The following is a 27,540-nucleotide window of genomic DNA, read 5'->3' as shown; positions in this document are numbered from 1 at the left end:
CCCCAAGCTCCACGAGGTGTTTGGATCACCTCAAACATGGCCGCCCCCATGCTGGAGACACGAGGCTACGCCAAAATGGCGGCTCGTGCGATCCAGCAAAAAAAAAAAATGGCGGCGGCCTGTACTGAATAGCGGTGTGCTGCAGGGCACACAACACTCTCTCTGCATGGGGATTTGGCGTGGTTGGCGGTACCGGCCCTGGCGGACCGCATGGCCATTCGGGAGGCCTGCTAATAGCTGGAGATCTGATTAGGAAGGCAGTCTACATATCCGTGGCTTCTGACTGGTAGGTAGCTTATTCTTATCACCGTAAGATTCCCAGAATGCCACAGATTACATCTTTCTAACATGTATACAATTAGATTGTTAGCTCCCAAACCAAGCCTCCTGGCTTTTTTGCACATAAAATCACACTCAAAATAGGAGGATCTGTGTCATGTATATAGGATAGAGAGGGACTCTATCTTACCATACAGAGAGGGGCCCGCGTTCACCACAAGACCCGTCAGGGGAAAAGGGGGAACATACTACTCACCATACCGGAACCAGGCGGGCACCAACTCCTGACAGTACCCCTCTCCACCGGGGCGGGAGGGCTGTCGACCGATACGGACGCCGTGACTCATGGTCTTTGGCGTTTCAGCGAGACGTTTAACTCGCGGGGTCAGTCCTTTAATGGGACTTTGTCGCGGCCGACCCAGCGCGGAGCTATGGCCTGCACGCGCTCGTAGGCTGAACTGGGGTGACCACCGGATCTCAACATCCAGCCCGTCGCCCAGTTCAGCTTTCTTGCTTGAAGATCTCACAGGAACACTGGAGAAAAAAAGCTGTCTAAAAAATCCTTTAAGAAAAAATTCTTGCCAGGACCTAAGATCCCAGCAAGGTATCTAGGTCCTTACTCCTAACTAGACAGAAAATAACTGATTTGCTGAGGCAGAGAGAGAGAGGATATACCCTCTGGGACTGCCCCTAGGGTGTGGCCAGAGCTTTTTAATTTCCTGTCTAGTCCTGCTCCTGTGGAGGCAACATAACCCGAAGGTGGTGTATCACCGAGGACTACGTCTGTCAATGAGCGCTAGAGAAATATTATTTTAGCTTGTAAACACCAAGTGTCAAAAATAGGCCCAGTCTTAAAGTGGATAAATGGACAACTTTGTGTAAAGCGCTACTTGGATGTTAGGCCTATGTATGTGGCCAGGCTGTGAAAAAGTGTTACACATGTGGTATCGCCATACTCAGGAGGAATAGCAGAATGTATTTTGGGGTGCAATTTTTGCTATGTACATGCTATGTGTTAGAAATATTGCATAAATGGACAGCTTTGTGTAAAAAAAATGTGTTTTCATTTTCTTTCCACAGCTTCCAAAAACTTGTGGAAAAAAATGACAAGTTCAAAAGACTCATTATGCCTCAAAAATTATACGTTGGGCTGTTTGCTTTCCAAAATGGGGTCATTTTGTGGGGGTTTCCATTGTCCTGGTGCTCCAGGGCCTTCAAAAGTACAATAGGTTGTCAGGAAATTATATGTGTAATTTGTGCTCCTAGAATGCCGGACGCTGCTACTTGGATGTTAGGCCTCTGTATGTGGCCAGGCTGTGAAAAAGTCTCACACATGTGGTATCGCCATACTCAGGAGGAGTAGTAGAATGTGTTTTGGGGTATAGTTGCAAGTATACATGGGCTGTGTGAGAGAAATAACCTGTTAATACGGCAATTTGTAAAAAAAAAAAAAAAAATCTTCATTTTGCAAAGCATTGTGGGAAAAAATTACAACTTCAAAAAACTCACCATGCCCCTTATTAAATACCTTGGAATGTCTACTTTCCAAAAAGGGGTCATTTGGGGGGTATTTGTACTTTCCTGACTTTTTAGTGTCTCAAGAAATGAGATAGGCCTTCAGTACATCAGGTGTGATCAAGTGTGATCAATTTTCAATGATTCGCACCATAGCTTGTGGACTCTATAACTTTCCCAAAGACCAAATAATATACACTTACTTGGGTTATTTTTACCAAAGATAAGTAGCAGTATAAATTTTGGCCAAAATTTGTGAAGAAAAATTACTAATTTGCAAAATTTTATGACAGAAACAAAGAAAAATGCGTTTTTTCACCATATTTTCAGTCTTTTTTGATTTATAGCACAAAAAATAAAAAACCCAGTATTGATCAAATACCATCAAAAGAAAGCTCTATTTGTGTGAAAAAAAGGACACAATTTTTGTATGGGTACAGTGTTGCATGACTGAGTAATTCTCAGCCAAAGTGTGAGAGCGCTGAAAGCTGAAAATCGGTCTGGGCAGGAAGGGGGTGAAAGTGCACTGTAGGCAAGTGGTTAAATTAACTATTCACTGTATTCAAGTGAAATCAAGTATCATGGACACTTTGGCTCCTTTATGAATATGGTCTTAGGGACTGATAAAAAAATTGGTCTTAACAGACCTGCACAAAGAGGAAAGAAGTGAAGAACATATATAATGAGCAAATGTGCCTTCCCCAAGGACAAAAAATCTGCTGTGATACCTCCTATCCAGTGGTGTACGCTGTACACTCACCTGCACACTTACCCAGTCCTGCTTGTCTTTCAGATCAAATAATGCCAAGCATGATCCAACCCACTTTCTGCGAGCCAAAGACATCAAAGGCCCACCATCCTGGATTTGGCTTATAGGAGAATACTGCAGAGACTGCCTTTATATTATTATGTGGGGTTGCTTACTAAAGCATTTAGCTTCCACCCCTCATTTTGAAGAAGAAGAAGAGGGTAAAGATGGCCAGTAATGTACAGGGTCCCATCTGTGCTGCACATGATGGATGCCAGAGTCCCAGACAGCTGCTGGAGATGCGGTGCAGAGGGGGGGACGATGCTACACATCTTCTGGGCCTGTCCTCTTCTTTGGGGCTTCTGGGACGAGGTTGCGTCGGTCGTCAAAGGGTTGACCTCGGTCGAGGTGGGAGACGATCCTGCGCTGTGCTCACTTCACTTGACGAAGCGACCGGTTCGGAAGTACAAGAAGTCTTTGACCATCCAGCTCCTCAACACTGCAAAAGCCTGTATACCTGTAATGTGGCCGCAGGAGCAACCCTCCACGCATTCTCTCTGGTTCACTAAAATCAGCGAGATCCATCTCACGGAGGAACTAACGGCCACTATTAAAAACACTGAAGAAGCCACCTAGGAACTATGGAGACCTTGGGTATATTTTACTGGTACGGACACTTACCTGCAGGAACCCGGTTGATCACATGATGCCTTGTGGCACTCCTCCAGAGCCCCGCCCTGGCCTCCCCCCCCCCTTTTTTCCTCTCTTGCTGCTCCCCTCCCTCCCCTCTCTTGTTCCTCTGTCTCCCCTCGCTCCCCCCTGCCTCTCCTATTCCTTATCTCTGTTTCCTCGCTTACCCATTCAGCCTTTACTTCCCTTCTGGGGGGGGTCTTTTCCCGTTCCGTTTACGGTTATATCGGTTACTTCCAGTTATATGTCAGAGAGCGTCCCTTTGGGGAGCAGTTTTGGGCCGCTCGGACCCGTAACTTTGACTCATTGCGTTGCTCTATCACTCGTGGAGCATCCCGAGTGTGCCTGAATGTGTTTATTCTGTGTTTATGCTACTGCACATCATATTCGGTTTTCATTTTTTGTACTTAATACTTATCCAACCTGCTGTTCTTGGCTGTTTTATGTTTGCATACTGTGCCTATTTTCCTCGCTGGTTGTGTACTTGTTACTTATGGTATCTTGCACTGTTTGGTACTTTCTCGTAAATAAAGAAATTTGAAAAAGAAAAAAAAAAGATGGCCTGTAATGTTACATGAGCAAAGCAAAGACACCTGGAAAGAGGTGAGCATATAAATTTGTAAAGGGTCGGGAGGTGGGGGGTCAATCAAGCAGGGAGAACCTGAGCTCTGAGTTGGGCAATTTCCTGCATGCCCTTCCACCTCCAGTTCTCATATTTTAACCACAGATGCCTGGAGGTAGACAATAAAGGGAAATAAGTGAGGAAATGTTACCACAGTTTGTACATGTTGAGAATTCGTACTGCACCTTCTAATTCTGCTACTCTAGACACAGCACCATCATGGTAAATACAATCCTGCACGTAGTCATTCTAGGTACACCAAAAACAATTTGAGAATTAACAATGTACTTGCAGGCACAACAAAGGTCTCTGCACTTTGTTCATTATAATAGGCTCTCTTTAAGAACTGGTGGTACTGCCATTGCCTCCTAAGTACACACATCATTTCCCATTGTATAAACCGGCACTGAATGGTTGTGCTACATTAAAAATAAGGCCTAAAATTATTATTATGGATTACTGTAGCAATAATAAAAATGAAACATCTTGGGCTGACAGAGCGGTAAGGGGTGCTCAGCAGACACAAATAATTGAAGTGCAGCGTTTTGCATTGCAAAAACCTTAATTCTACCGTGTAAGTTCAAAGGGAGGAGCTGCATTATTGATTACAGCATACAAGTTTCGGCAGTCGAGTGCAACTAATCCCTTTCCTCATTTATTTCTTCCTGTCCAGGCTTTTTAGTTCTGGATCACAACGTGCTGATTACAAGAGATTACGAGGGCAGGAGAAAAAAAATGGCATATAAAGTTTAACCGCTCCTGTACCAAAAAGGTACTTGACTTCATAGAAATACTACCAGCGCAAACATCATTTATGGCCTTTAAAGAGAACCAGTTATGATTAGGCTTACGTAAGAATTTAAATATTCTGTGTTATATTATTATAATGGTGCATCGTCTGGGGCTGTCCTCTGAGGCATTCTCTGAGCTGAGAGACAGATCTGGGAGCTGGGACATCTGAGAACTTCTGTCATTTCTCTTACTCCATGTTGTTTTACAGCGCTAAAGTTTGCAAAAGTGGAATTTAAACAGAGTGTGAGATCAAGTAATTAAAAAGACAGCAACTGTCAAACTTTAGGTGACCTCCGACACTCAAGCTGAAGTATCAGTCTCAGATAAAATAAGTAAAGCCAGCCATAGATGGTTTGAATCTCATCTAGTTCAGCAAGGACTAACTGAGATGTGAACCATGTATGGGTAGCTGATTGCACCTGAGTTGATCAATCAATAACTTGGGTACATCCAGCCTGTCGGATTTTACAAGCGAATATTGCCAGCGGCTATAGCCACTAGCAATAATCACTGTGTGTTCTCTTGGCCGGGATGGCTCAGCCTCCGGGGGAGAGATTCCCCCCATCAACCCTGACCCCGTGGTTGCAGGAAAGAAAATCGCACAATCTGTGGCCAGCTTTGGGTTTTAAATACTGTGACAGGAAGTCAGGAAAATCTATGGGTGTTGTCACTGACGGGAGATATATTTCTGCTTGGTTTAGACAATTCACTAATTGCTATCAGGTGTCGGCTGCAGAGGTAGGCAGGAAGGTGTACGGAAGTTGAGAACACTTTCAGCTGTTCAGAATGAGGCAATTAAGATCTCTATAACTTGTCCAAAGGGAGTCTATTGATTGCTGTCTCCTGAGGCTGTGTAAGCTGGGGAGAGCAGTCAGATGAGAGACTTCTAAAGGTGAGGTGTTGAATTTTTTTTTCTGTGTAAAGAAAACACAAATGGACATTTGAGTGTCTGCTGTAGAACCAGCAGGGTCTGCCCAAAGAGTAGGTTGGGAAGACTCCTTAGATAGGTTCCGGTGTGTGAGAAGGTAGACGCCCACAGTGGCCAGGATTTATTTTGTGTTTTGTTTTATTTTGATGTTTTTGCTGCATGCACGGTTTTGAAGAAATTGGACGAATAAACCATAAACTGTTGTTTTCAACCACTCCTCGGCTATCTCCCTGTGTGACGAACCCCCCCCCAAAAGGGGTTATCCACACCCGCTACCGAGCTAATCCCTCACATATGGTGGAGTGCCGCGGGCAGTTAAAGTAAACCCAAAAAAATGGAGGAAATACTGAAACAACTGATTATATCGAATGCAGCCCAACAGCAGGCAAATGCAGCTCAACAGCAGGCAAATGCGGATTTTCAGCGGAGCTTTGCAGCTCAACAACAAGCTCACCGAGAGGCCATTGAAGGCGTGGAACAGAGACACCAGCAGCAAATGGAGGCCATTGTGAAACAGCTTCAGAGACAGCAGACCGAGGTTGGGAGTCAGGCCAGTAACATACCGACTTTTCGGGTAAACCACTTATTGCCAAAGATGACTACAGATGAGGACCCTGAGATGTTTCTGACCACGTTTGAAAGAACAGCGGAGAAAGAGAGTTGGCCTAAAGAACAGTGGGCTGGACTAGTGGCCCCCCTATTAGCTGGAGAAGCCCAAAAGGCATATTTTGACTTGGAACTTGCAGATGCAAAAAACTATGATCGATTAAAAGTGGAAATATTGGCACGTTTTGGGGTAACCTTGGATGTCCGTGCTCAGCGGGTCCACAATTGGAGTTATCAGCTGAAGAAACCACCCCGGTCGCAGATGTATGACCTCATCCATTTGGCTAAGAAATGGCTGCAGCCAGAAATTCTGTCCGGACCAGAAATTTTGGAGCGAGTAGTCATGGACAAATTTCTTAGGTCTCTTCCTAACACCCTGCAGAAATGGGTAAGCCATGGTGGTCCGGAAACCGCAGACAAATTAGTAGACCTGGTCGAAAGGTACCTAACAACTGAGAATTTGACCTCTTTTTCCAGAGATGCACAGACTTTTCACCCCAAGACCAGACCCTCCCCACCTATAAGTAAGACTGCGTCAGGGGATGGGGGTGGTGAGAGGATCCAAAGAGCAACTCGAGGTGTTAGTAGGACTACTACTAATGTTTGGCGAGAGCGACCTGGAAGACCCATCCCACAGGAGAGGACTGGAAGGTTGATTTGTTACCGTTGCCGGGAAGAGGGACATGTAGCAGCAGTTTGCCCAGCGGTTTGCCCAGTGGATGATGAACCCATGCATTGTGACTTTCTGACAGAGAGACGACAGTCCTTTTTTGCAACCACATACACTGCAGTAAAGGGGAATGAGAAACCTTTATATAGAATGTGTTTAGATGGTAAAGATGTTGTGGTATTGTTGGATTCAGGTAGCCTGGTTACCTTAGTGAGAAGTGATCTAGTGGTGAAAAAAAACGTACATCCTAGGAAAATGGCGGTAGTTTGTGTACATGGGGACACTCGAGAATATCCGGTGACTACGGTTTCCTTTGAAACCTCCCTCGGTAACTTGTGTCACCAAGTGGGTTTAGTTCCCAAACTGCCACATGACGCCATTGTGGGAAGGGATTTCCCAAAATTCTGGGAACTCTGGGATTGCCCAGATTCCCCAGTAGGTGGTTCTTCTGAGCCTGAACCATCTACTCCAGAATCCTCTAACTGTGAGGATTATCCTGAGTTTCCGTGCTCAGTCTTAGCCGGGGAAACACCAGTCCCTAGGGAGGAGCCTGCTACCTCAGAAGAGGAACAGCGGCCGTTAGGGTTGGATGACCTTAAAGTGCACCGAGAAAATTTTATCACTGAGCAATTGAGGGACCCCACATTGCTAAGAGCCCGGGAGAATGTAGTGAAGATAGATGGGGAGCTAGTTAACCCTGACGAGAGGATTGCCCTCCCTTACTTCATTATTGAGAGGGACCTCTTATATCGAGTGTCACAGAGGATAGAGGACACTGTTGAGCAACTGGTAGTGCCTAAACCGTACCGCAAGATGGTTTTGGAACTGGCCCATGGGCACATTCTTGGGGGACATTTGGGAGCAGAAAAAACCCGGGAGAGAATCACCCAGAGGTTTTATTGGCCTGGGATCACTAAGGAAGTGGAATTGTACTGCTCTTCCTGTCCAGTGTGTCAGATTAATGCACCCATGCCCCATTTCCGTAGTCCTTTGGTACCCCTGCCCATTATCGAGGTTCCTTTTGAGAGGATCGCCATGGATTTGGTTGGGCCCTTACTGAAGTCCACAAGAGGGCACCAGCACATCTTGGTGATAATGGATTATGCCACCCGTTACCCAGAAGCGATTCCTCTCCGAAATACCTCTGCTAAAACCATAGCCAAGGAGTTATTTCAAGTTGTCACCCGGGTGGGTCTACCTAAGGAAATCCTAACTGACCAGGGCACCCCGTTTATGTCCAGGGTGACAAGAGAACTTTGTAAACTCCTGAAAGTGACCCAGTTACGTACCTCAGTATATCACCCTCAAACAGATGGGTTAGTGGAGAGGTTTAATAAAACGTTAAAACAAATGTTGAGGAAGGTGGTGGATAAAGACGGAAAGAATTGGGATTATCTGCTCCCTTATCTGATGTTTGCCATAAGAGAGGTTCCCCAATCATCCACAGGGTTCTCTCCGTTTGAGTTGCTGTATGGGAGGCACCCCCGGGGCCTACTTGACATTGCCAGGGAAACATGGGAGAGTGAGAGTTCCCCTCATCGAAGTGTGATTGAGCATGTTGCCCAAATGCAAGATAGAATTGCCCAAGTGATGCCGATTGTGAAGGCACATTTAGCCCAAGCCCAGTTGGCTCAACAAAGGATTTACAATCGTGGGGCCCAGGTCCGTTCTTTTGCACCTGGTGATAGGGTGTTGGTGTTGGTCCCCACGGTCGAAAGTAAATTCCTAGCCAAATGGCAGGGGCCCTATGAAGTATTGGAGAAAATAGGGATGGTGAATTATAAAATTAGCCAACCAGGAAGACGAAAACCTGAGCAGCTCTATCACGTGAACTTGTTAAAACCATGGAAAGATAGAGAGTCCTTGGTCGCTGAGACTACCCGAGTTTCTGCTCCAGTTCACCTGGCTGTCCCTGAAGTTGGGATAGCAGAGACTCTGTCCAAACTTCAGAAACAGGAGGTTAAAGAATTTGTGCTCCGTAATAGGGAGAAGTTTTCAGACCTGCCAGGTTGGGTCTCGGGAGTTAAACATGACATTATCACCACCCCAGGGGATAAGGTCAAGTTAAAGCCTTATAGAATTCCAGAAGCCCGGCGAGATGCCATTCGCCAGGAAGTAAAAAAAATGCTTGAGTTGGGGGTGATAGAAGAGTCAAATAGTGATTGGTCCAGTCCCATTGTCTTAGTGCCCAAACCAGATGGAAGTTGGCGGTTTTGTAATGATTTTCGCCGCCTGAATAAAATCACTAAGTTTGACACCTATCCTATGCCCCGCATAGATGAACTAATTGATCGCCTAGGCACTGCCCGGTACATGACCACGTTAGACCTTACCAAGGGTTATTGGCAAATTCCTCTCTCGGGGTCGGCCAGGGAAAAAACAGCATTTGTAACTCCAGACGGATCTTTCCAATATCGGAGGATGCCTTTTGGGTTACAGAATGCTCCTGCCACATTCCAACGCACCATGGATAAGACCCTTCGGCCTCATCTAGCCTATGCTGCTGCATACCTCGATGACGTGGTCATTCACAGTGAGGATTGGGACTCACACTTACCAAAAGTTCAGGCTGTGTTGGATTCCATCTGGAAAGCTGGGTTTACAGCCAATCCAAAAAAATGTACCATTGGGCTAGAAGAGGCGAAGTATCTGGGGTATACCATTGGTAGAGGTCTAATCAAGCCCCGAATAAACAAAGTTGAAGCTATTAAGGATTGGCCACGTCCCACCAGCAAGAAACAGGTTCGTGCATTTTTGGGGATTGCAGGTTATTATCGCCGTTTTATTCCCCATTTTGCCTCACAGGCTGCTTCCCTGACCAATCTGACCAAAGGGAAGGAGTCTGTCATGATCAAATGGACTCCCGAGGCAGAAACAGCTTTTCAGGCTTTAAAACAGGCCTTATGTAGCCAGCCAGTTTTAAAGTCGCCTGATTTTTCACGAGACTTTGTGGTCCAGACAGATGCATCAAATGTGGGTTTAGGAGCTGTACTGTCCCAGATTATCAATGGGGAAGAACACCCTGTTATGTACCTCAGCCGAAAGTTGAAGGCCCATGAAGAGAATTATGCCACCATTGAGAAAGAGTGTTTGGCGGTGAAATGGGCCTTGGATTCTCTCCGGTACTACCTCCTGGGTAGACAGTTTGAACTGGTGACGGATCACGCCCCATTGAAGTGGATGGCACAGAACAAGGAGACCAATAGGAGAATAAATAGGTGGTTTCTGGCCCTTCAGGAATTTAGTTTTGTGGTAACGCATCGCCCCGGTGTTCAAATGGGGAATGCAGATGGTTTGTCCCGTGCACATGCGTGCCTGTCAACCTGTGTCCCAACCCTAGGGTTGAAACAAGAGGGGGGGGTATGTGACAGGAAGTCAGGAAAATCTATGGGTGTTGTCACTGACGGGAGATATATTTCTGCTTGGTTTAGACAATTCACTAATTGCTATCAGGTGTCGGCTGCAGAGGTAGGCAGGAAGGTGTACGGAAGTTGAGAACACTTTCAGCTGTTCAGAATGAGGCAATTAAGATCTCTATAACTTGTCCAAAGGGAGTCTATTGATTGCTGTCTCCTGAGGCTGTGTAAGCTGGGGAGAGCAGTCAGATGAGAGACTTCTAAAGGTGAGGTGTTGAATTTTTTTTTCTGTGTAAAGAAAACACAAATGGACATTTGAGTGTCTGCTGTAGAACCAGCAGGGTCTGCCCAAAGAGTAGGTTGGGAAGACTCCTTAGATAGGTTCCGGTGTGTGAGAAGGTAGACGCCCACAGTGGCCAGGATTTATTTTGTGTTTTGTTTTATTTTGATGTTTTTGCTGCATGCACTGTTTTGAAGAAATTGGACGAATAAACCATAAACTGTTGTTTTCAACCACTCCTCGGCTATCTCCCTGTGTGACGAACCCCCCCCCAAAAGGGGTTATCCACACCCGCTACCGAGCTAATCCCTCACAATACATTCACATGAATTTTGTTCATATGCAAGTAAGACTGCACAATTATAACAGGAAAAACTTCAGGAAAAAAAACTACAAACAGTAAAATGATAAGTTTCTAATTTATCTGTCAAAAATGTAAGCATGCCATACACAGTTTGCTTGGCTGAACAGGAGAAATCCATGGATTCCCCCATCCCCAGTGAAGGAGCAGAAGTAAACCAATGAGGTTATTCATGTTCTCTTTGCACCTGTATTCATTTTCACACGTTTGACTAACAGTATGGTGTGAAACTATAGATCCCTGATTGGCTCCTAGTGCTGCCTGTCCTTCCCAGTCTATATGTTGCTGAATACTGCTTTTTGCATTTTGGATAGCATAAGGGAGCATGTGAGGGAATCTCTGGTAGTTACATTTGGAAGATTTCCCCGCCATAACTGTTACCAAAATTTGGGATTCTCTTTTACTTTCACTTTTAATGATAATGGTAAACAGGACAAATAGAGGGGGTGAATCTCCTTAAAGGGGATACAGACAACAATAAAAACCTGACAGCTGTTCTAGTCCCTCTCCACTCTGTCCAAAACTTTAAAAAAAAGTTTTGCCTTTAGTAATACTTATAGCCAGGGCTTTTTTTCTGAGGAAATAGGTACAGGAACTCAACCATGACCCCCCAAAACCCTCCCCCCCCACACACACGCACCCTTCAAACCCCATCAAATAGTGGGTGTGGCAACATTTCACTAACAGTGGGAGGGTCTCAAAGGGGTATGTAATACCAGGGGTGCATTATGTACAGAGTTTTGGAGAGGTTACACACAGAGTGCAGAGTTCGGGGGTGCGCTGCATTCAGAGTGCAGAGTTCAGATGAACTACACAGAGTGCAGAGTTCAGCCTTCTTCCACAGCTGCTTACCTTTGCATTCCCCATCCACATCTCACTTTCATTCCTCTTCAGCTCTGACCTCTGCATGCAACTCCCCCTCCAATGCCCCCATCTTCTCCTCACCTCCTTAAAAACTGCACCATTTACTACAGGTCATACATTTGTTGCTGTAATAAGCTGAAGCACTCAGTCTCTTGTACCCTCCTTGCACACCGTAGTTGGCTCTGCCTCTTTCACTTTTAGAAAATAAAGGAATGGCTGGCGCTCTGATACACTGGGTAACAGCTACTGTGGAAGCAAGATGTCAGAATATATATGTAGAGGCATTACCTACAAAACGGTATGTGGGGTAAAGTCCATAAATTGTAAAGGAGATGAGCTGTGGAGTGGAAGTAAGCATGAAGGGCCGGCTCAGCTGCACAGGAGTCAATCTGTAGACAGGGTAAAAAAAGGGACAAGCGGAGCGCCTCTAAGTGCAATACGTTTAATGGAGAAAATAACATACAGTGTGAAGTCACTCACTAGACGAAAGGAAATGAAGGCTCAAGTGCAACGTCCTGGGGTCAAGCCGTCCAACAGCTGGTGCCGGGTGAGGAGAAGTTGGTGCTATCCGGTGGATGGAAAGGCGGGGAGATGCCGGCTCTCACTTCGCCGGGACCGGACTCTCGAGGCAAGCTGTTTCTCGGCGTCGACCATGTGACGTAGGCAGGGTCAAGGTGCACACGACGCGTGTCTGAGCGTGCGCCAAGCTCGTGGAGAGCATTCTGGAGGGCATCTACACCTGAAGAAAGAGCGCGCATGCTCTCCACGAGCTTGGCGCACGCTCAGACACGCGTCGTGTGCACCTTGACCCTGCCTACGTCACATGGTCGACGCCGAGAAACAGCTTCCCGGCGAAGTGAGAGCCGGCATCTCCCCGCCTTTCCATCCACCGGATAGCACCAACTTCTCCTCTCCCGGCTCCAGCTGTTGGACGGCTTGACCCCAGGACGTTGCACTTGAGCCTTCATTTCCTTTCGTCTAGTGAGTGACTTCACACTGTATGTTATTTTCTCCATTAAACGTATTGCACTTAGAGGCGCTCCGCTTGTCCCTTTCTTTCACTTTTAGGGAGATCATCCATTGGGGTGTCGGCATCTGCACTGCACCCCAGGAACCTGCATCTCTTTTGTCCCCATCCTGTTCTCTGCTGTTGGGAGGCAAGCTGTCATTTGTAAACACAGAAGCCGGATTTCTGTGTTTACAAGTGATAGTGGTGAGCAGGGAGCAGAGGTCCTGAGCCAGAGGTGGTGGAACTGAGTTCCACCAAGTTCCAGCTGTAAAAAAAACCCTGCTTTTAGCTTTAAGACAGATATTTCAGATTACTATATAACTCTAGTTGTACCTGGCCCACCTTTGTCTTCTCCTTTATGGCTGTTCCCAAGCCCTTCAAAGAGAAGGGTTGGGTACAGAATCAGGAAATCTGCACCATAGGAGCTCATTTACATTTCCTTCTGGCTACAACACACAATAAAGCGCCTACCACTTCAACATGCTTTTTTTATGTGTTTTTGATGCTTCGGTGGTGCTTCCATGATGCTTTAGTGGTGCTTCCATGATGCTTCAGTGGTGCTTTGGTGGTGCTTCGATGATGTTTCAATGATTCTTCAAGCGAGCTTTGTAAAGCTTTGTAGTAGACTTCTATGGAGGCTTTGAAGACGCTTTGACGCACCACTAAAGCTACATGGGGTATCATTTTTGAAGCAAAGCAAAAGCAAGGTGTAAACAGAACTGTAAGCTAACCATTTTATTTAGTGACAGGGGCTTTGACTGGCGTTCAGAGAGCATTAACAAAGTGTGTCTGAAGCCTTGTTTTGAGGCAAGTGTAAACTAGCCCTAATAGTTAGCAGGTAGGTATTACTGCCCCATGAGTCTAGTAGTATAAAATATATTGTAGCACAAATATTTCAATTCTGGTCACATGCTTATATTATAAATATTCACTTCCATGTTTTAGGGAATTTGTGTTTACACCAAACAACTTGTGTGTATGGAATAGTCACCATAAGGCTCCAGAACATTTGTCCTTTTCTACTGACTTCAGAGCACCCCACAAAATGTCTATGGAAATACCAGCTTCCTAAAAAGCATAAGCATTGCCTGGCACTATTAAGCAACAGCATATACCAACCTATCTGCATATAGAGACAATCAAGAGAACGCCCATTATACTCTGGGCTGGCACATATACTCATATATGGTTGGCACATGGGTAGTTGGTTAGAACAAAAGTGGCACTGGCAGGCTGTGAATAGTGCTTAGTCTTGTGCAACCTGTGGCACTATGATCTCTGTAGATCTTTACCTATGGTCTGTAACTTTTTTTAGCCTATTTCATTAGGAGGGTGAATAGAGAACATTGTAGCTGTATTTTATTTAAAGAGCACCTTTCCTTTAAATACTGTCAAAGGACACATTTTTTTGCAGAAAATGTGAAGTCAGAAAACTCTGCACTGTGGCTCAGAATAACCCCAGATCTAAACATGACCACTTGTATGTATCTCATCTGCCTATCCAGCAAAGGTAAAGAAAGAACATATTATTCAACACCTTTGATTGGCTTAAAAGGTTCATGATATCAATTTTCTGATGAAACCTAACACATGACATAAAGTTGCTTTATATTTTGGTCTGCTATGAAGGGGGGTTCAAGCGAAAAGATCAAAGTTCACAATGGGGGTTGGATTGTCCACAAATGTAAGCTCTAGTTGCTATACTGAAGAAGACTACGAACTAACTACTCATACACATGAGGGCTAAATGCCCAATACACCATGCTTTCAAAATAGATTTGGGAAGGTCCACTCAGCAAAGCCATTAGAAAGATCAGGCACAAGGTATCTGAAACCTGAGGGAACCCTGCCTCATATTTTATAGGAGTGTCCCAAATTGAAAGAGTTCTGGACTATAGTGGAACAGACATTTTAAACTATCATGGGCTAGCTTTCTCCTCTTCCTTCTTTCTTTTCTCCCCCCAGCTGAGGTCCCAGCTGAGGCCCTTTTTGAGGCTCTTATTTTTTATCCTATGTGGAGGTTTGAATCTGGTGTTTGCTGGTTTGCATCTTTTCTTGGGCCCCGCCGGCCGACCTGGTCCCTGGGAATTTTGGGTATTCCCTTGAATTATTGCAGATTGTAAGCACTGTTCTAAGTACTATATGGCACAAACTTTATCAGTGAGGCTATATGTAGCCTAATTTCTTATCTTTTGTACCTTTTATTATATTATAATCATGTTCTTATGCTGTGGCTGAGCTCTGGCCTATGTTCTTTTTGATACTCTGTATTTTGTAGTATTTCAATACAAAAGGTTAAGACCCGGTTCACACTAGCGCGACTTGTCAGGCGACTTGGTCGCCTGACAAGTCGTGGTGGGTCGTCTGCCATAGATTTGCACAAGACCCGTTCTAATAGGAGCGACACAAGTCGCTCCGACTTAGAAAAAGGGTCCTGTACTACTTTGGGGCGACCTGGAGGCAACCTGCATAGACTTCAATGATATGAAGTCCGTGCATGTCGCCCCAGCAAGTAGCGTCGCCCCTATGTGAACGGGGTCTGAAAGTAAAACTATCATGGGTGTGTTTCTCTGAGGAAACGCAGCAGGTTTTCTGCAGCTTGACACACCGCTTTCTAACAAGCTAGACAAAAACTTACTACTCAAGCATCTCCTCAATGCAGCGAAAGCTTACATTCCTGCACTGTGGAAGAGCCCTAACCCACCTGACAAGACACAGTGGCTCATCTGAATTTCAGAGATCCGGCACATGGAGATTCTAACTATGACACTAAAAGAACAGGAAGAGAAATATTGGAAAGTCTGGACTCCATACTTTTTAATAAAAACCAAACACCTCTTGCTTCTCAACAGCAGTAGGTAGGTCCTTTTGGTCCCGGCAGACACCACAGTATGGGAATATGGGCTAGGAGGTTGGGAGGGACTCTCTAACCTCCCGTTCCCTAACCCCCTTTTTTTATTCTACCCTTCCCCTTCTTTTCCCATTGACTTGGAGTTCGATATTTACCCCCCCCCCCAATAAAATATGTAAATAAAACGGGAGGATCCGGACCATATTTAAGAGGGATACGCTGTATGGTCACCATAAAAAACTAGTGTTTGCACTGTATTTTGAATTGTCATACTGGTTCTTCAAAATAAAGAATAAAAAAAGAAAGAAAGAACAGGCACCACTGTTTATTGACAATGAGCCACACTTGTATTGAGCCATGATGGCCAATACCACTTCTAGTCTTTTCGACCTGTGTGCTGATATAACATGTACAGGACCTTACTGTATCTTTGGTCACTTAAAGACCTTTTAGGTGAGGGCACTGCTGATATATACACCCAAAGCTCCACAGACTAGCCAAAGATGGATAGATCTCTCCCAGAGTATGGGTATGGGAGATATCTGCCCATCCTCCTCAACTTAAGAAAATGCAAAAGCCTGTGGCCTTCACTGCCCATTGCTAACAGTGGAGCACATGTAGCACTTCAGATTAAGGCTGCATTCACACCTGAGCAAAGAAACTTTCAGGCATTTTTATTTGAGAGTTTTGGAGCGTTTTTAGAAGCGTCTTACAGCTTCAGGCGTTTATGTTTAGCCAATAGCAAGCACTAGGGTGAGGAGAGGTGGAGGAGACTAGGGGTAGAGAGCTGCTATTTGAGCAGAAAGCCCATGACAAAACGATCCTAAAACGCTTACGACACACATTTTCAGGAGTTCCCATTTAAGTCTATGGGGCCCAATCTGTCAAAAAGAAGCCTGTGTACTTTTTGAGCGACAGGTGTTTTGCTTCAGATGACAGAACGCTCAGATAGGAACAGGGGCCATTGTAATGAATGGGATTTGGCTTGTTGAACGTTTTAGAGCTACAAGCTTCAAGCTGAAAATGGCTCAGGTGTGAACGGGACCTTACTGTTCTTCATAAAATAAAAAAAGGATTGAACCTATTCAGAAGATTGTTGCATAATCTCCAACAGCCTAAGGTTCTTGATTTGGCACTCTAGGGTTACAGAATTCACCCGATAATGGCAAGCAGCGCTTGCAGTCAAGGGCATTGCTTGCTTTTATCAGGCTGTCAATGGCCAAATGCTTACTCATTTGATGTTACACAAGTACTAGAGAAAAGCATGATATCTTCCCAAAATATACCTTCACCATAAGCGGGAGCTAGTATTATGTTTTTAGGCAAACCAAAGCTGGTAATGCTTAACCAACACCAGAGGCTGACACCATGCAGTAAATTAACACTGATGTAGGCCTCAGATTTTGTTGAGATGGCCTTCGTTCATGTCTATAAAGTGCTGTAACACAGGGTCTCAGGTGACAAGATAACTAATGGTTCATAATATGTAGCATACGCGCTAGAAAGACACAGATATGTTGACGTTCACAATTTTGTGCTCTGTCTGCTTTGCGTTCTTTTAATGTGTGCCACCTGCCCCAGGCAATCAACAAAGCTCTCCTTGTACTGCCTTTGATCTTACGTGTTCTCTGCAATTAGCATATGCAAGCTTTTACCATCAGCTTCTACTCTGCTACAGCAGCCTGTGCCCAATACTATATTGTCTTCATTACTGGACAGACAGCAGACTGTAAAGCTGGCCCTACACCGTTAGTTTTTTTTTTTTTTGGTTGGACGAACACAAAATAAAAAACTAAGGGAAGCCATTGATAGTTCAAATCTCGGCCAGTTCAGCAGGAGCATTATTTTTCAGGCTGAATGTACCATGTTGATCAATTGGTCAACTTGGGTACAACCAGCCTGCTGTATTCAGCGGCTATAGCCATTAGTGATAATCATTGTATTCTCCCGGCAGGGGACGAAGAGCTCTGGCAGGTCATGTGAGCGCCCAGCGATACTGTAAATAAGGTATTTTCTACAATGTTACATAAAGACACACACTGGGCATTATATAATCCATTTAAAGAGTGGATTACATGATTTTAGAAGGACTTTAACTAGAGTTTATTTTGGAGATTACAGAGACGCTGACTCCTGGGCTGACAGGGAGGGAGAGGGGAAGACAAGACAGGGGACAAATAAGACATCCCCTGAAAATAAGCTGAAATGGATTTTTTGTAGCCAAAATTAATACAAGACCCGGTCTTATTTTCGGGGAAAAACAGTATCTGTTTTATTTTTTAGTGCATAATTTCATTTCTACTTTAGGTCTGGTTCACACTGCCGTGACTTCAAAGCCGACATCCCAGTATGACTTTGTAACAACTTGCATACGACTTCTTTAACAGAAGTCACGGCAAGTTGTGCCGAAGTCGGACCAAAATTAGTGCAGGAACCTTTTCTAAGTCGGAGTAACTCAAGTCGCTCCTATTAGAATGGTTCCATTGTACTTAATGGGGTGCAACTTGTGATGCGACATGTGTCAAAGTCGGAGCCATGTCGCGCCAGTGTGAACCAGGGCTTAAAGTGTTGTATAATGGCACACCTTTAGATTTAGCTATGGATAGATTTGGGAAGGGTTAGAGCCTCTTACCAAGTTTTTTTTGTTGTCTGTGTCCTCACTGGGGAGAGTTGCCCCTCTGTTTGTCCTACTGTCACTGAGCCAAAAATCCTGAGTTATACAGCTGCCATGCCAGCGAGTGGTAAGGGGAAATTTTCCAACAGGGAGAAATGTTCTGGTGACAACTGTCTAATATGAGGAGTCTGCTCACTTTATTCATATTTCCCCATATTTCCTGTTGCATTTCCAAGACAAGAAAGTGAAGGGAATCTCCCCAGTAGGACACAGATAGCAAAAATTATTCATAAAGGGTTTACCCTATGCAAAATTATTTAAGTATAACAAAACTTTTTTCCTAATTTTCGGGTAGAGTAGAAAGAGATTTTGATTGAGGTCTGTGTCCCCATTAGTGAGATTCCCCCTCTCTGGGCCAGTTCTCTTTTAGAAAGGGAATACGGATACGGTGGACCTGTTGAAAAATTTCTGTCCAGTGCTCGAGTCCTGCAGGAACGCATGGGAACGGCGTTCCTGTACTTTTATCACAGCAGGAACGCCGTTCCCATTAGCAGCCGTGTCCTATCTAGCGCTGCAGCGCTGTCCTAGCCTTCCCCCAAAACTGGTGGGCGGACGGTGCATGGTGGGAGTTATAGTTCTCCACACCACACACAGACTTGACTCACGGGTGTGTGCGCTCTTCAGAGGCTACACCTCCCAGAATGCACCATTTCAGAATGCACCCGGTCTATGGTCTGACTCTGCACCCTGTCTATTGTCTGACTCTGCACCCTGTCTGTGTTCTGACTCTGCACCCTGTCTGTGGTCTGCACCCTGTCTGTGGTCTGACTCTGCACCCTGTCTGTTATCTGCACCCTGTCTGTGATTTGCACCTTGTCTGTAATCTGACTCTGCACCGCCTTTGGTCTGCACCCTGTCTGTGGTCTGCACGTTGTCCTTAAACAGTCTCTGACCATCTCCTGTATCAATGTCCGCACACAGTTCCTGACCATCTCCTGTATCATGGCCGCGCAGTCTCTGACCATCTCCTGTATCATGTCCGCACACAGTCTCTGACCATCTACTGTATCATGTCCGCACACAGTCTCTGACCATCTCCTGTATCAATGTCTGCACACAGTCCCTAACCATCTCCTGTATCATGGCCCGCAGTCTCTGACAATCTCCTGTATCATGGCTGCGCAGTCTCTGACCATCTCCTGTATCATGGACGTGCAGTCTCTTACCATCTCCTGTATCATGGGCGCGCAGTCTCTAACCATCTCCTGTATTATGGCCCGCAGTCTCTAACCATCTCCTGTATTATGGCCCGCAGTCTCAGACCATCTCCTATATCATGGCCGCGCAGTCGCTGACAATCTCCTGTATCATGGCCAAGCAGTCTCTGACCATCTCCTGTATCATGGCCTGCAGTCTCTGACCATCTCCTGTATCATGGGCGCACACTCTCTGACCATCTGTATTATTGTCTCCACAAAGTCTCTGACCATCTCCTGTATCAATGTCCGCACACAGTCTCTGACCATCTCCCATATCATGGCCGCGCATTCTCTGACTATCTCCTGTATCATGGCCACCCAGTCTCTGACTATCTCCTGTATCATGTATCATGGCTGCGCAATCTCTGACCATCTCCTGTATCATGGCCACGCAGTATCTGACCATCCATTGTATCATGGCTGCACAGTCTCTGACCATCTCCTGTATCATGGCCACACACTCTCTTACCATCTGTATTATTGCCTGCACACAGTCTCTGACCATCTCCTGTATCATTGTCGGCACACAGTCTCTGATCATCCCCTGTATCATTGTCCACGCACAGTCTCTGAAAGTCTCCTGTATCATTGTCTCCACACAGTCTCTGACCATCTCCTGTATCATTGGGATTGTCTGTCTGCACCCTGTCTGTGGAGGGATCATCTGTCTGCACCCTGTCTGTGATGGATCGTCTGTCTGCACCCTGCTGTTTGTGGTGGGATCGTCTGTCTGCACCCTGTCTGTGGTGGGATCGTCTGTCTGCACCCTGCTGTTTGTGGTGGGATCATCTGTCTGCACCCTGTCTGTGGTGGGATCGTCTGTCTGCACTTTGTCTGTGGCTCCAGTGTCTATTACCATGTTAGCCAGGTAAGAGTTTGCTTGTCATTAGCATAATAGACCAATTCCTCATTGTCCAGAGCTTTCTTTTGGTGGTGTTTGATCACCTGTGCGATTTTTACTTTTTGCGCTATAAACAAAAAAAGAGCGTTTATTTTGAAAAATAACAATATTTTTAACATTTTTTTATATGAAATTCCCCCCAAAAAAGATGTAAAAACCAATTTTTTTTAAATTTTTGGCCAATTTGTTTTCTGCTACCCATGTTTGGTAAAAAAAAAAATCGCAATAAGCGTATTTTGATTGGTTTGCGCAAAAGTTATTGCGTTTACTAACTAAGGGAAAGATTTATGTCATTTTTGGTGGGTTTTTTTTAACGTGTAATGGTGGCGATCTGCGATTTTTTTTGCGGGACTGCGACATTGCGGCGGACAGATCGGACCCTAAGTGACATTTTTGACACTTTTGGGGGTACCAGTGACATTACTACAGTAATCAGTGCTATAAATATGCACTGTTACTGTAAAAATGACACTGGCGGGGAAGGGGTTATTTTTATTGGAGAGGGAGGGGTTAATGAATGCCTGGTGCTTACTAATGTGTGTGGGGGGGGGGGGTGACTGAGTGAGCCAGGGACAGATCGCATGTTCAGCTATGCTGAACACTCCGATCTGTCACTTAGTAGATCCGCCCGCTCTGTTTACACAGGCGGATCTCCAAACTGGATTCCCCGACGATCGGGGCAGAGCAGCGGCGATCGCCGCTGCTCCTCCCCTGGCCCGACTCCCGCTGTGAATGAAAACAGCGGGAGCGCGCCTACATGGGAGGAGTCTAGCGACGTAGGTCTACGTCGTTAGACGATAACGAGCCATTGTGCCGCAGTAGCAGCACAGTGGCTAGTGCTAAAGTGGTTAAAATAACAGTGCCGTATCGCAAAAAATGGCCTGGTCATGAAGAGGGGTACATTTTCTGGAGGTCAAGTGGGTAGGAATGGAGACATTCTGTGTGATCTCCCTTTCCTGTTTGAATGTGTCATTGCTGGAACTATGATGATGACTTACACTTTCTCTGCCTCATATTTAGGACCAATCAGGAGTTGCAAGTACTGGTAGTTAAAATGATATAACAAGTGGGTGAGTCCTTTGCTGAAAATTAAAATTGGAGACACAGAGCAAGTGTACCTAATATGATGGTTTAAAGTTAAGTGACTGGCCTCAAGTGATACATAGAGATGAAAAAACCCTCCTACATAAGTTGCATCTGCAGTCTTCTCTTCTATACATCCGATCAAAGTGCTGAATTTACACACTTGTCTGAGAGTTCAGAAAAAGAGAGTGCTCTTAACCACTTCTGGACCGGAAGATTTTCCCCCTTAATGGCCAAGGCCATTCGGAACTGCGTTACTTTAACGGACAATTGCGTGGTCGCGCAACGCTGTACCCAAATAAAATTGATGTCCTTTTTTTCCCACAAATTTCTTTTGGTGGAATTTTATCACCCCTGCGTATTTTATTTTTTGCGCTATAAACAAAAAAAGAGCGACAATTCTGAAAAAAAAAACAAAACAATATTTTTCACTTTCTGCTATATAACATTCCCAAAAAAAAAAAATTAAAAATCAAAATTTTTTTAGCATTGTAGGCCAATTTGTTTTCTGCTACAAATTTTTGGTAAAAAAAAAAAAATCACAATAAGCGTATTTTGATTGGTTTGCACAAAAGTTATCATGTCTACAAACTAGGGGAAAGATTTATGCCATTTTTATTGGTTTTTTTTTTGTTTTTATTTTACTAGTAATGGCGGCGATCTGCGATTTGTAGCGGGTCTGCCACATTGCGGTGGACAGATCGGACCCCTAACTGCCATTTTTGACACTTTTTGGGGGACCAGTGACATTACCAAATCAGTGCTAAAAATATGCACTGTTACTGTAATAATGGCACTGACAGGGAAGGGGGTTAACACTGTGGGTGATCAAAGGGTTAAATGTGTACCTAGGGGCGTGTTTCTAACTGTATGGGGGTTGGGCGTGTGAAATGATCACAGAGACCTGTGTTCCTATATAGAAGGATCACAGGCACTCTATGATCATTTCAGAGAGAAGAACGGTCGGCTGTGTTTACAATAGCTGACCGTTCTTCTCTCTCAGCAGGGAACGATCATGGGTGTCAGGCGGCAATCGGAGCCGCCTGCCCCGTGCATCGGAGTCCCCGCTGCCGCGTGGGGGCGGGTGTGCGCACTCGCCCCCTAGCTGCAGGCGCGCGACCGACATAGACTTACGTCGGTCCGCACAGGAGGGCCACCCTGCCGCAGTAAATCTGCAGCGGGCGGTCCGGAAGCGGTTAACTAAGACACACAATAAGTGTCCATTCACACTAGTCCGACTTGTCAGGTGACTTGGTCAGCCTGGCAAGTCACGCACCGTCGCGTCCCATAGTGTAGTACAGGAACGGTTCTAATAGGAGCGACACAAGTCGCTCCGACTTAGAAAAAGGGTCCTGTACTACTTCGGGGCGACCTGGAGCGACTTGCATAGACATTCATTTTATGAAGTCCGTGCAAGTCATGCCGAAGTCGCGGTGCACGCGACTTCACAGGTCGCCCCGAAAGTCGTGCCGCTTCAGTGTGAACCGGCACTAAAGGGATAAGCTTTGTGTATATTTCATGTCTGAGGTTTACAACCACTTTAAATGCAAATTTTTTTTTTTTTTTACTTCTGACTGAACTGTACATGTAAAAATACACATTTTGTTGTGCTAAGTGGATTGCTTTAATATGAGCCTGGCATTCTCCAATTTCCTCTCTCCCACCCCTTCTCAGCTCTTTGAAGTCTGCTTACTCGTTTCACGCAGTCCACTTTTGACAGTCGCTCCTGGATGATCCTGGCCCACAGAGCGTCTGGGATTTCCTAGAGAAGCACAACAAGTAAATAAATAAAGAGAATGCCACAAGACCAGAACAAGCAACAGACCATCTGTTCACAGAGTACCTCTTATAGAAAAGTAAAGAAACGAAAACCAAAAAAAAAAAAAAAAAATGAAAAAGCAAGAAAGCAGCATACAAGCTTCAGGAGCCAGGATGAATAAGGCAAGAGCAGTGAAATGAAGTATACCGTCTAGAAACGTCAAGTCCCGGTGGGTGGCGTGTGTCAGAACCTTGCACTGCTGGAAAGCAAATTTGTGGCTTTGAGTGTGTTTTCTTCCAAAGGCGTTTCCCGCTGCTCACAGGCAGGGATGGTGTCTACAGCGCACCTTTGAAGTGTCATGTCAAAACAGACGTGTGTGTACCAGGGGGTCCATTCTACACAGTGCCACCAAACCAATTTAAGAGAAGGAAAGCCGACTACCAGAGGCCTAATCGAGCCACCATCTCTGAAGTCTCTTCTCAACTTACACATCAACACCTTTCCTTCACCATTTCTTTTTTTGTTTTGAAAGTTATGTTAAAACAAAGATTTGCCTCGTATTTTCCCCCCGTAATGATAATGGGGGGGGGGGGGGATTTCTCATATTTGCTTAGCTACCTGTGTTCTCCACTGATTTTCTTCCCTGGCAGCCATTCTGAATTTATGGCCAGTTTGTTGGTGGGATAGGTATTAACGGTCTGGTGTGATGTTACAAGAGGCCATTGGGCTCTGTGAAGTCATGAAACAGACAAACGCAACATATTGGAATGCAAGCTAAATTGTATTTTTAGCGAGTAAATATTTTCAGTTATTGCTGTAAATTTTCCTGAGGGAAATTTTGAAGTGACTTTTATATTGCTTTTCTATGTGCTAACGTATTTATCATACACACAGTGCATTGCGAACGTATTCGCCCCCCCTTGAACTTTTCGACCTTTTGCCACATTTCAGGCTTCAAACATAAAGATATAAAACTGTAATTTTTTTTGAAGAATCAACAACAAGTTGGACACAATCATGAAGTGGAACGAAATTTATTGGATATTTCAAACTTTTTTAACAAATAAAAAACTGTAAAATTGGGCATGCAAAATTATTCAGCCCCTTTACTTTCAGTGCAGCAAACTCTCTCCAGAAGTTCAGTGAGGATCTCTGAATGATTCAATGTTGACCTAAATGACTAATGATGATAAATAGAATCCACCTGTGTGTAATCAAGTCTCCGTATAAATGCACCTGCACTGTGATAGTCTCAGAGGTCCGTTTAAAGCGCAGAGAGCATCATGAAGAACAAGGAACACACCAGGCAGGTCCGAGATACTGTTGTGGAGAAGTTTAAAGCCAGATTTGGATATTAGATATTGGATATTTGTTAAAAAAGTTTGAAATATCCAATAAATTTCGTTCCACTTTATGATTGTGTCCCACTTGTTGTTGATTCTTCAAAAAAAATTACAGTTTTATATCTTTATGTTTGAAGCCTGAAATGTGGCAAAAGGTCGAAAAGTTCAAGGGGGCCGAATACTTTCACAATGCACTGTATCTGCAAATGTTCTTTCTAGTACTTATCTGTACCTCAGTGGATGTGATTAGGCATTCATACTTAGAACATTCAACAAACCATGAGAAAAATATGGGTGCTGACATTCCTCCCCCCCTTTAACAAATGCTAGCTGCGTTTAAACAAAAAGGTACCCAATCAAAAAAATAAACGAGGAAGCTCTGGCCACAAAACTCCCCCCTTGGTTCTGCCGCTAGATATCCCCAGTTTTCCACATTGGATGGCTTCACAGGCAATATTTAGACTAAAAGACTGAGGACAACACGTGAGTTCAGGGCGTCATGGACATGTCCCCTTAGACGAGGACCTAACCACAGTGCCTTGCAATTAAATACAATGATGCATGATACAAAGTTGCATCACTGAGGACCACCCAGCACTGGAGAAGAGACAGAGGAAAAAGACTCAGCACAGGGCCAGATCTGGGGGGGGGGGGGGGGCTGGGGTTGGGCTTTTCCCCTCCAGATTTCATTGGGGCACCCCGAAGGACCAGTGATATCGATATTTGGAAGTAGAGGAACTGGGGAACAGTGCCCAGCCAAGGCAGCTTGGCTACACAGTGCCCTGCCCCTATCCACTGCACCACATCATTTGTTTCCCTGGTGCAGGGGGGTTGACCAGGATCCATAATTTGGCATAATTTGTTACTATTTATGAAGGGTGAGGGCTATGTTGGAAATGGGAGGAGGGGGGCTCTGTTGTGATGGGGGAACTACACAGGGATGTAGGGAACTAAGAGAGAGGATATGCCCCCCTGACTTTTTTTACTGCACCCCCAGAATAGACAGGCTAGATCCAGCCCTGACTCCGCATGTTACCTGACTGGCCTGAAGACAGGACTAGAATAGGTGAAATAGAAATCAAATAAATAAATACTGATGAAGGGTCACCAGGGGGGAAAAGGGGGGGTCTTTGGAACTGGGAGAATGAGCCCAGAATCTTGCTTTCAGAGTTGTCTGGGACAGATGTTATAAATAAGTCAGGATTTCTTATCTCTATGCTTGCTCCAGGCCTGACTCAAACATTTACTAAGGTGGGGTTTACAAAGCAGAGGTGAGCTGGCCACACACTATTTTAGAGATTCCTCCATTCTCAATATACAGTGTGGATGGACAAATACCCCATTGGTTTTTAATTTATTATTAACTGGTATTAATGGGTTTAATAACTGTCCTTTTTTAATAAAGGACTTGTCAGAAAATGTGTTCGTATTTTTATCTACACCTTACTTTTTACATTTGTTTGTGAATCAGTAGGGATTTTATGAACCCCCAGCCACTAGGCCAGGATTTTGGGGAAGAGGCCCTTGTCCTCTTCAACATGGTGACTATGTGTTTTGCCAGGGGGCTCCCCCCAACCCTCTGCATTCTATTCCTTTGTCCATGAACATATAGGGCATTAAATGTGAATACCTCACGGTAAAGCATTCAGCCCTGTCCAAAAAAAGCCTGCCATAGACTTTGACAGGCTGCAGGCAGCGGGGCTGGATGCTACAGTTGTCCTTCCCCCGGGCGCACTAAAACACTGGGAGGGACACACTTCACCAAGCCAGCCCCATGCGCAAAAGGCTCAACGGCCTGGTATAGATGAAGGGACTTCCTTGCCGTGTAAGTGAAGGAGTTGGAGATAGTTTAAAAACAAACAGTATGGGGTTCCCCCATAATTCATACCAGTCCCTTTAGGTCTGCTATGAATTTTAAGGAGGACCTCCCCAAATAAACAGTGTGGGTTCCCACCGAAAGTCTGGATTTTAGATGGGTGCCCAAAACAAAAAAAAAGTGCAAGGACCCCAGCAAAAATCTATACCAGACCCTTATCCTGGAGGGGGAAGAGGTCAAGCATGCACCCTCAGTATTCCTTATGCATGAATGCTGCACAGTGTACTTCTCTTGTTTTGTATAACGGGTGTAATTCTCGGTATCTAAACTTATTCTGTATGTATGGACCCTGCACAGTAGCACTTCTCTACTGGGTGTGATTTTCCATGCTTGTCCTTAATCTGTATGTATGGACCCTGCACAGTAGCACTTCTCTTGCTAAGTATACTGGGTGTGATTTTCCATGCTTGTCCTTAATCTGTATGCATGGACCCTCCACAGTAGCATTTCTCATGCTAGATATACTGGGTGTAATTCTCCATATCTGTCCTTAGATATATGGACCCTGCACGTGCACAGTAGCACTTCTCTTGCTGGGTATACTGGGTGTAATTCTCAGTATCTGTTCTTATTATGCACTGTATGTATGGAGCAAATTCCCCGACACGACTAGTCAGGATCCCTTTTCCTCTGATACATACATTTGGCCATATGTTAAAAATACAGAAATGATGTCTCTAGGCAAAACTTCTCAGTCACATACGGTGCAGAAAGATTTGTCCTGACCTCTACCTCTAGTTGGAATATCATGTGGCTGAGTTCTCCGATCAAACATTCCGCCATAAGATTTGCTTTTGCCCCGTACACATGGGAAGTATTACCAAACTAGGTCTAAAATGGCATAATCAGCCCCTTCATGGCCGCTGCATAAGTCCAAATTTATTCTATGAGTGTCTGTAATTTCATCCTTATTGCGAAGGGTAAAAACCTGGGCAAACTGCGATATCATTAACACGCCGCAGAAGTAAATGTCCTCTCATTAGGCGCAATTGAAAAGCGAGCGGTTGATCATCAGAGGATTAACTGGCTCTGCATATATACAAATCGCTGGCACCCTCTACGGCTACTAATCCATTCTGAAGTTCTCAAGCAACCCCTGCAGCTTAACAAAGAGGCTTTCAATGATGTCTGCTA

At 45.0% G+C, this 27,540-nt stretch overlaps 2 protein-coding genes across 2 annotated transcripts in view; one reads left to right on the top strand and one right to left on the bottom strand.

The window, feature by feature from the left end:
* SPACA9 (sperm acrosome associated 9) overlaps nucleotides 1-27,540 on the top strand; it is a gene marked incomplete at its 3' end in the record, with an annotated part of 375,668 nt that overhangs the window by 181,484 nt on the left and 166,644 nt on the right. The gene's annotated exons all lie outside the window — the stretch shown is intronic.
* Nucleotides 1-27,540, bottom strand: part of AK8 (adenylate kinase 8) — a gene marked incomplete at its 5' end in the record, with an annotated part of 296,745 nt that overhangs the window by 176,622 nt on the left and 92,583 nt on the right. Inside the window, one exon of the mRNA XM_082262784.1 lies at nucleotides 23,122-23,190. Within this exon, the coding sequence (XP_082118910.1) occupies nucleotides 23,122-23,190 (69 nt within the window). The remainder of the gene's footprint in view (nucleotides 1-23,121; nucleotides 23,191-27,540) is intronic.

Source organism: Pelophylax lessonae (genome assembly GCF_965119305.1).
Source record: "Pelophylax lessonae genome assembly, chromosome: 7".
Classification (NCBI taxonomy): Eukaryota; Metazoa; Chordata; class Amphibia; order Anura; family Ranidae; genus Pelophylax; species Pelophylax lessonae.
The sequence above is the reverse complement of the archived record's forward strand: the minus strand, read 5'-3'. Positions and strand labels throughout refer to the sequence as shown.